The sequence below is a fragment of the Limulus polyphemus genome, unplaced genomic scaffold (assembly GCF_000517525.1).
Source record: "Limulus polyphemus unplaced genomic scaffold, Limulus_polyphemus-2.1.2 Scaffold3435, whole genome shotgun sequence".
In the NCBI taxonomy this organism is placed as follows: Eukaryota; Metazoa; Arthropoda; class Merostomata; order Xiphosura; family Limulidae; genus Limulus; species Limulus polyphemus.
The window spans coordinates 33,681-44,010 of NW_013669045.1; the positions used below are offsets into that span (position 1 = coordinate 33,681).

Genomic DNA, 10,330 nt, shown 5'->3' on the forward strand with positions numbered 1-10,330 from the left:
TAGGTTTAGTTATATTATTCACACGTATAATCTCGCCAAAAATCTAGTTACACTGCTTAGCTGTGTTATCAAGTCAAAACACAAAATTTAATTTTTTGCATCTGCTATGCAATGAAAAGACACAGTTACTTTTTTACATGTGTTATGAAGTCAAAAGACGCAGCTACATCGTTTTGCGTCATATTCAAGCAAAAGATACAGTTACATTGTTTACGCGCATCATGCAAAAAAATATACAGTTACATTGCTTACGCGCATCATGCAAGAAAAAGATATAGTTACACTGTTGACGCGTATCATGCAAGAAGCTACAGTAGCGTTGTTTACATGTGTATTGCTCTCTAAAGTATAGTTGCACAGTTTAATATAGTTATGCAGTCAAAGGACTCAGTTGCAATGTTATGTGTGTTATGAAGTCAAAAGACTCAGTTGCATTGTTTACATATGTTATGCAGTTGAAAAACACAGTTACATAGTTTACATATGATACATAGTCAAACACACAGCTATATTGCTTACATGTGTTATGCAATCAAAAGGCTTTAGGCTGTTTACGTGTATTATGTAGCCAAAAGTTAGAACTACAATGTTACCCTTTTAATGCAGTAAAATAGCATATTGAGATGGTTTACGCATGTTAAGCAGGGAAAAGATACAGTTACATTCGTCACATGTGTTATGTAGTCTCGATATACAGATACATCAATTAAAGGTGTTATGTAAACAAACGATAGTTACATTGCTTACACGTGTAATGTACCCAAATTATACACTTACACTCTTTGTGAACTAATGTTTATTTTTAATTCATGATAAAGAATATGCAGATGAGCCACGTAAACGTTAAGAGAATCAGCTAAATAAATCGCATGCATTGTAAACTTTCAAATATATGTTTAGTTTCTTGGTTGCAGGAACAGATTAATCCAGTTCTTACTCGAAAAACTACTTATACAGCCACTGTTTAACCAACTGAGATAAAGTTACTTGACAGAAACAATTTATTTGAGCTCTTTTTATAGAAGCACGCTTAAACTGAACCTTTAAAGTCAAAATGTTCCTTTGGATTGCTTTAATTTTTGTTTCTTCCGTAACTTTAATGGAAACTATGTTCCGATAATATTAGTTCCAACGACTTTTATGACAATAAATCTTAACACAACTTCGATTGTTTAATAAATTTGGGAACATTAAATGTGCGTGAGATTTCATACAAATAGACATGTTATGTTTCGTTGTTGTTAAGCACAAAGTTACTGTATTGGTTATCTATATTGTGCGAACAACGGGTATTAAAACCAGGTCTTTAGCGTTATAAGCCTTCAAACTTTGCGCTGAGCCACAGGGAGAGAGGGGGGGGGCAAATATACACGTTATATTTTGCTCATTGTATACAGGTTGAAAAATATCTTGTCTTTTATACCGTCGATTAAATTAAGTCTAATTTCTTAATTTAAATGCCTTGGTAATTCCTATGAAATAAAAATAAACCCTCTTATGAAAAAAGAGTTTCCACATTTTTTCGCTCAATTATTGAAGCAAAGCGAAATAGGCGATAAAAACTATTGTTTTTATTTTTATAAAAGCCCTTGAATCTGAATGAACTGAATTAGCCCTTATTTTAAATATATTATTGTTTAGCAACGTGCACAGATATTAATTTAGTCGGTTTATTGTTGTTTAGCGCAAAGATACACAATAGGCTATCAGTGCTCTGCCTATCAACGGTATCGAAATCCGATTTTTAGCATCGTAAGCCTGCAGAATTGCCGCTGAGCCACTGGGTTTGGCTATCGCTTCTCGTTACCTATAGTTTTCTCTCGTTAGTGTTTGGAAACATTATATTTGTTTGTGAGATATTAATTTCATTGTAACTATTTCATTTAGTAACTAACATTCACATAAAAGTTTAGATATTTTAGATAAATCTATAAGCGTATTTGTTTCAGGGAACCAACATATATGTTTATATAGCTTCTGGTATTTCATATGGTTTTATAAACAGATCCCCACAGCAGTTAATTTTCAGACTCAGATTCATGATGTGACAAAAATTTCATTCTAACTTATCTCGTGATAAACATATCTTTGATTTTTTTTGTTTCAGTTGATTACTGGGATTTATTCTCCAAGAAAATTGATTATTGTTTAATGATTGTTACCAAGTAGTATTTTCTGTCTACTAAGTGTTTTCGCGAGTTCTTGTAAACATAAAGAAACTGGCGAAAGAACTTTGAACTTTAAATCTTTGTTGAGGTACTTTCTCCAATCTCAGTTTCTGGTGGAGGGGAAAAGACCCAGTGCGGTGAATGTAGTAAACACAAATGTTCTCCAATTCAAGAGAAATGAAAGCTTTTTGATGAATAAAACTGTAGGCACCTATGTTTTCCGCTAATTACAAGACCACGCGCCAACACTTGCATTATATAGCAAACACTTTAGGGAATAATATTCGGTATGATCAAGCACTTGCGTTTGAAAGGAAGCTAGCCAATCAGGTAAAGAATGTGATTGGATAAACAGCTGCAGAAGCTTTTTCTCATTTATTGATTACTTAGTTCATGCTGCCGATCCCCACAGTTACTGAGAGTCAGATGTTGTGTTGCTCGTTGCATGTGAAGCCGTGTGTTTGTCTAAAGGTTTTCTCAGAAATTCTTTATCGGGTTTGATTCTGATTTTTGGATAAGTAATAAGGTTCAACCAATGAACAGTCATTTAAGTTATTCTGAAGGAAGGTCAAAGGTAACCGTCACTGCAAAATCCAATGGCCGTTGATTTTACAAAGATTAGTGTCCAGGGGATAGTCAAATACGACAAAAATCAAAGCGCAATTTTAGGTATTTATGTATATTATTCATTAGAATAACTTTTCTTTCAAGTGTCAGTTTTCTTCTGATAAATTTTTCCATCAATTTCTTCTGATTATTTTCTTAAAAAAAGACTAGGTTTAAAGTTGTGATCGTTCTCCATATCCTTTTTATAAAGTTCACGACGTTCAAACAATTTAAAAGCAGTGCCGTAGGCAGGAAAAAATTTCGCGCAAGCGTTTATGTGTATGTATATTTAGGAGGAGACTGGTGAATTTATTTGTTTGTTTGTTGAAGTTCGGGCAAAGCTACACGAGGGCTATCTGCGCTAGACGTCCCTAATTTAGCAGTGAAAGACTAGAGGGAAGGCAGTTAGTCATCACCACTCACCTCAGCTCTTGGGCTACTCTTTTACCAACGAACAGTGTGATTGACCGTCACATTATAACGCCTCCACGGCTGAAAGGGCGAGCATATTTGGTGGGACGGGGATTCGAACCCACGACCCTTGGATTGCGAGTCGAGCACCCTAACCACCTGGCCATGCAGGGCCGAAGCTGAATTTCTTGAAGCTAATACTGAATTTCTTGCTATTCTTTAAAGCAGACTTCTCGAGTACATTTTGAATTGTTACGGTTAAATTCTGAATCAAGTCTTTGAAGTTTAGGGAGAGGTGGGAGGCTAAGTTTGTTCTTTAAGAATACCCAAAAAGAAAGAAAAAAACGTATTACACAGTTTATGTCTTTGTTAGGACATGTGAAAAAACACACACACACACATACACAAAATGTTGCCAGGATATAGACAATAATATTGGGATTTAGAACGCTATGAGCCTAAAATAACTTCTATGTCTTTATGTTGCGTGCAATGAAGACCATTAGACATTATCCACAAATTACACACAAAAAGATAAAATTATCACAAGAATGTGGTTATTTTCCTGTCTCTTTAATGTTATGTAAGCTCTGTTTGGCTAAACTTGAGTCATCAGGTAGTCTATTAACAACTACCAGTCACTTTCACAACTTATTAAACAATGAAATACTCGCCTCGAACGTATAAAAAAGAATAACGATAATTATTCTTTTCAAAAGCTATGTTTAACGAATATTGGTTGTTTATCCAGTTTTTATTACGCCCAGCAACAGGTCCTCTTCGAGTGGTAAACCCAGAAATAAATGAATGAGGAAATTCATAGAGACGAGAATGTTTCTTGTGTCTGTAACAACTCCTTGAATCATCCCGACCAGCTTTGCGTCTGGTGTCCTATGGGGGCGGTATTTTCTGTTTTCTCCTTATACCAGCGATTTCTGCGGTTTATTCGTCGAGCTTGGACTGGAAATACACGTAAGTCACTTTCTTCAACATATCGAAAAATCATATTGAAGTTTATGCTGTGTGCAATTCTGCTGTTGTTGTTGATGAATTTATAATAAAGTGCAAGGCCTTTAAGAATTAATTAGAATGACTTAAATAATTTGAAATTATATATGTTTTTAACGTATGTTTTTAAAGTAACTTATAAGTTAGTATAATTAACCCCTGTTTTTACTTGTTTGTTTGTTGTTTTTTCTTACCTTGATGAAGCATAAGTTTCGAAACAATGATATTGTTGTTTTCTCAGGACTTTATCGACTATTGTTCAATCAAATAATCAGGCCATAAATAAATATATTGTTGTTCTCTCTCAGTGCTTTATGAACTATTATTAAATCAAATAGCTAGTTCATAAATAAAAATATTTGTGAAAGAAACAAATATAATTAGTTACAAAGTTCGTATAATATTGAATGACTTGGTTACAGATCTGGGAGGTTGTGAGGAGAATTATCCACATCTGAACTTGATTTAAATTTAAGTAAATTCGTCTTGCAATATTCGCGGATAAAAATCTATCTGTTAAACGGTTTATCTCTTCCATTGCCTAAACCCTACTTTCCTTCATAACTTTTCGACTGGGGCATATTGGACAGTGTTCATTCTGTTAAAATCAATACAATTATTCTGTAAGTTATAAAATATACTTATTTATTTAGAAATAGTTAACTATGTTTTGTTTACAACCAAGCTGAACGAAATGTTATAATACATCCAGAAAAATAATGAAACATAATGTCAAAAACAAAATGCAAAGTCACTCGTAAGAATAAGGTACTTATATACATGCAAGAATATTAATCGTAAGTATGATATGGATTATTGTGAGTTAAGCCTAATTAGTGTAAAACTTTAATTTAACGCTTTCGTTGTTCGTTCATACAGTAATATATTTTTAATGCTATTGCATCTTCATAGAAATATTACATTTTTTTTATCTTCACAACACTGGCTTCTTAAATTGACGGCACAGACAGATAAATTTATTTTGATCAAAACTTTCAGTCTGATAGTAATTCTATTACTAAATACAGAAATGATTTATAGTTGACACAGTAGTATGAACTGGGTAAAAGTAATAATTGAAATAGTTGTGTAGTTTCAACATTAATCGATAGCAATTACCTGTACCTCCCCAGTCATCAGATTTCCGCATTACTTTGTCGTTTTATAATAACATAATTATTTGGTGAAACAATACAACTTAATTTTATTATAAAATGGCATATGTGTTTTTAAACTAGCAGGTAATTAACTGTAAGGCCTTTCACAATATGGCCAGGTGTTTAGGGCACTCGACTCGCAATCTGCGGGTCGCGGGTTCGAATCCCCGTCACACCAAACATGCTCGCCCTTTCAGCCGTGGAGGCATTATAATGTGGCGGTCAATCCCACTATTCGTTGGTAAAAGAGTAGCCCAAGAGGTGGCGGTGGGTGGTGATGACTAGCCCTCTAGTCTTACACTGCTAAATTAGGGACGGCTAGCGCAGATAGCCGTCGTGAAGCTTTGCGTGAAATTTATAATAAACCAAACCAAGCCTTTCACATTTCAATTTGTTATAAAGTATAAATGAAATAAATAAACTAAAGTTTCGTTTTTTTTGCCTTAGCTTAGTGCATTTACTATAAGTATATAGAAGGCTCACCCCAGGCGTTTTTAGTGAAGTTATAAACTTTTTGTTATGAATTCATCATTAAGCAGATGTAATTCACACTTCGCTGCTATTTAAGACGATATATATTTTATACCACCATCAATATTTTTGAAATTTTTCCGTCCTTAATCATGTATTACATTTTAACATTGAAATAAATTAATGCTTCCAAGAGCTTTCAAGAAACTAAAAAGTATATATAAAAAACTGTCAAACTGTTTATGAAGTTCCTCATACCCGATTTTGTGTTAGAAACACTGAAACAGTGAATAATAGGACTATTTCAGTGGTATAAAGTGGAATATTTTAAAGGCGTCGTTTTCATATTTTCTGTTGTTATCGAAAATACTTTGCAAACAAATGGACGTCATAAAAGAAAGAATTTCAAATCTATCAAAAATTGTTTTTGTTTTTTGCTCCATCAAATTTATATTCTTCTTTTTCTTCGGACTAGCAGCTTCTCTGAAACTTTAGCAGTTTTTGAGGTTCATCTTGTAGAAGTGTTCAGTTATTTGGAAAGATGTAGCGTATATTGAAAGAGATTTGCAGTTGTGAAAGCACTTTCAGTTTCTGCAAGTGCATGTTTTCCTAAGGTAAATTCTTAATCCTTCAAAATCTTTGCTGCCACCATTCTTTTCAAAGAAAGCAGGATGAAGAAGCCCAAGTGTTTATTTTAGGATCGTTAAAGACATGTTTTCATGTCGTAATCACAAACCACGATATATATATACAGTGATGGATGAAGTTCTTTTCAACCATTTAAGTACAAAAAAGTTTTAGAAAGTAAATAACTGTAGCCAAGGGCACACAATCAGGTCACAACTGCTATGAGTGAAAACACAACTATCTAGGTGCTAAATGGACATTTGCGATATACATCTAGGTCTCGAATGCTTCGAAAGCAACGTTGAAGTTAAAGAAATTAAGTTTTATTTGAGAACTGACATTAATATTTTAACAGAGACCTCTACTGTCATACAGATGAAGTTCACTATGAATAATCAGAAACTAAGGGGGACTGAAATAATTATAAAATTCATAAAAAAGATTATGACGACACTAAAGGATGCAGTGGTGACCCTTATGTAAGTTTGTTTTACATCATTAAAATCTTAGACTTTTTTGACGTAATGTATTAATTGTTTAGGCAGAGCGAATGATCATCATAAAATCCTGAAAAATGTAATGATGCACTGGTTATATTAAAATAATTGTTAAACTTTGCCATTTAGTTCACAAATAGATTTGAGTGTATTAAAAAATATCAGCATTCTCGTACCATTCACTTCAGTATTGTGTGCCCCCAGTGGCACAGCGGTATGTCTGCGGACTTACAACGCTAGAATCCGTGTTTCGATACCCGTGGTGGGCAGAGCACAGATAGCCCATTGTGTAGCTTTGTGCTTAATTACAAACAAACAAACCTCAGTACTGTCTACTTAGATCTATGTATGTTCGTGTTTGAATGCCAAAAAGTGTGTAATCTATGAACAAAATTACGAAAATTAACAGACAAGCCAAAATGTCATTTAAAAATCCCGTGAGTAGAAGCCCAGATGTACGTCATAACTTCCATCGAAAACAATGTAAATACTTATTACAATTTGTTTACGTCTAATATTTGTCCACTCTTATTCTTTCCCCATTTTTAATGTTTCTGTGAAGCTTTAAGTTTGTTTATTTCAGAATTTGCACGCAAAGCTATATACAAAGGACTATCTACCCACAGCCGTCCCCAACTTTCAACTTATAAGCTAGAGGGAAAGCAGCTAGCTAGTTAACAGCACCCACAGCCAATTTGTGGACTTTACTTGTCTGATGAAATAATGGATTTGGACCGTCACTTTTATAATGCACCCTTACCTCGAAAGTGCGGAGCGTGTTTGTGTGGCATAGAGATGCGAACTGTGAATCCCCGAATTCACAGCTCGAGCACGCTGACCACTAGGCCACGTGCGGCCCTAAGATTTAAGGCGCGGAAATACTGAACTATGATGAATGTTCCCTGACGAGTAAAGTGCTAATTTCTACTAACTACTAATCTGGAAGAATACGAACTCTTTTACGTCATCATATTTCTGAACGTCATTTTTATTTTAGAATAGGATCAGCTGAACTAGATGTGTATGTACATTTAGCTGCTTTCTCTATTTTGTCTTCCACAATAGTAACACTTATGTCTGTGAATTTATCATTTATATACATACCTCTAATAAGAATTTCATAGAAAATGTAGCTATTTCTGTTTATTGTTATTTTGTACACGCACCAATATTAGCGGTTGCATCAAATTCTTGTTTATGTATGTTGTTGTTGTTTTTTTACTGTGTTCATAAAATAACAACTGCATTTCAAACCAACCAGGCAGATGTTACCCTATACTTGGGAAGTGCAGAATAGTTTGAGCTCTGAGGACTTCCAATGTGTTACTGTAGAATAAACAAGGATTAGTACACTTTCTTCATAACAGAGTCCCTTCCCAGAGGACTCAGATTCGTGTTTAGAAAGGTATACCAAATAAAACGGTAAAGTGCTGAGTCCTCTGGGAAGGGACTCTGTTATGAAGAAAGTGTACTAATCCTTGTTTATTCTACAGTTACACATTGGAAGTCCTGTTCGTGTTTAGAAAGGTATACCAAATAAAACGGTAAAGTGATATGTTTTCAAGTCCACTTGTTTGAATAGCATACACTAATTGTTGCAATGTATTTGTTTGAATAGCATACACTAATTGTTGCAATGTATTTGTTTGAATAGCATACAATAGCTGTATCAGTATATTTACAATTTGAAGAATTGTCTTTTAAACATCAAAACATAATTTGTACCATACAGGAATGGTTGGAAATGTTACACAGACTGTTAATCACATTATTAATGTCATGCATATAGTGCATGTTTTATTGTAATTGTACGTTAATTATAACACATTTAGTCACATAGTTCGTGAAAAATGAAATTTGGATGTGAGTGTTGATATTAAATTTTTGTTCGTTTATCGTACACACAAAACTAAACAGTAGGCTATTTAAGCTCTTTTTACCGCGGGTGGAATCGAACCTCGAAGTTTAGTACTGTAAGAACGTAAACTTATCAATGACCCACCTAGGAGGGAAACAGATATTAAGTAATATTAGTTTTAATATTAATATTAAACTTATAAACTGTCTTATATTATCTATTTTACGTAATATTGATAACAATGTGTATATATACCTATTTCCAAACACAACATCTGCTATCTCCTGATAACGTAACGATGATATAAATATAATAATTAATGTTTATCAATGTTAGGTGTATGACTTATATGTTTAATATGATTAAAATGTTCGTCTTCTGTTACGCCCACATGTACACAGCGTGGTCACAAGTAAATAGACACCACCTTTTCAGAAAAAAATGAAATTTTTCAGTCATATTCACATGAATTGATATATTTATAATTTAAGTAATATCTATTAGATTTTCTTTTCGCTTCGTGGAGTTCGTTGATCCTTTGGGGCAACATGAGAATCATCTCGTCAATTTTAGAATGTGGGATTTTCGCCCACTCTTGCTTCAAAACTTGGAGTAGGTCGCTCTTCGAAGTTGGTTTTTTTTGGTTGTTTCTTGACTTGCCGGTCGAGTATGGCCCAAAGGTTTTCGATAGAGTTCATGTCAGGGGATTGGCTCGGCCAGAGCAACTTCTGGATACCATTTGTTTCCTGCCACTTTTGGGTGTTTCTTGCAGTGTGACACGGTGCTCCATCTTCCTGGAACAACGTTGTCCACGAAACCCGAGGAATAAAGTGGCAAGAGTCCTTCCTCCAATATTTCGACGTATTTCGCAAAATGTATATTGCCAACGCACTCCACTAAGCTCGATCTCCCACCAATCCAAACAGCTCCCCAAACCATCACGCTGAAACCACCATGCTTCACAGTTGGCTGCAATCTGTTGAGCCAAAACTCTTGGTGAGGCATTCTACAGACCCATATCCTTCCACTGTTCGAAAATTGAGCGAATCTTGATTCGTCTGAGAACAATACGGTCTTCCAAAAGTCCAGAGGCTTGGTCATCATATTACTTGCCCACTTCTTTCGTCTGACTATGTTGGCAGGTCTTAATAAAGGCTTCCGTCTAGATGCTCTGCAACGATAACCCAATCTGTGGAGAATCGGTTGAACAGATTTCGGGCTCATCCCACCAACTTTGGCTACTTCTGCAGTCGTTAATCTGGGATCCATTTCGATGCTCCTCTTGACAGCCCTTTTTGACCTCTCCAATGGACTAGGACGACCGGACGCTACTCAATTGTTTCCTTGCCGTGTTTCCTGAACTGCGCGATTATTCTGTTGACTGTCGAAAGTGGGATTCCCAAATTCTGGGAAATTTGCCGCGGACTTATTCCACCATCTGCTTTACCAACTATCCTTCCTCTAATAAAATCTGACAATTCGAGAGAACCTTGAGTTCTAGGCATGTTGTAGCACAAGATAATTAGT

The 10,330-nt window shown here is 34.8% G+C and overlaps 1 protein-coding gene across 1 annotated transcript in view; it reads left to right on the forward strand.

The window, feature by feature from the left end:
* The first annotated feature begins 2,607 nt into the window (after window positions 1-2,607).
* The window catches only part of LOC111088261 (Kv channel-interacting protein 4-like), a 24,318-nt gene continuing 16,595 nt past the window's right edge, over window positions 2,608-10,330 (forward strand). The window contains exons 1-2 of the mRNA XM_022397842.1: window positions 2,608-2,837; window positions 3,959-4,157. Of these exons, the coding sequence (XP_022253550.1) occupies window positions 3,989-4,157 (169 nt within the window). The 5' untranslated portion in view covers window positions 2,608-2,837; window positions 3,959-3,988. The remainder of the gene's footprint in view (window positions 2,838-3,958; window positions 4,158-10,330) is intronic.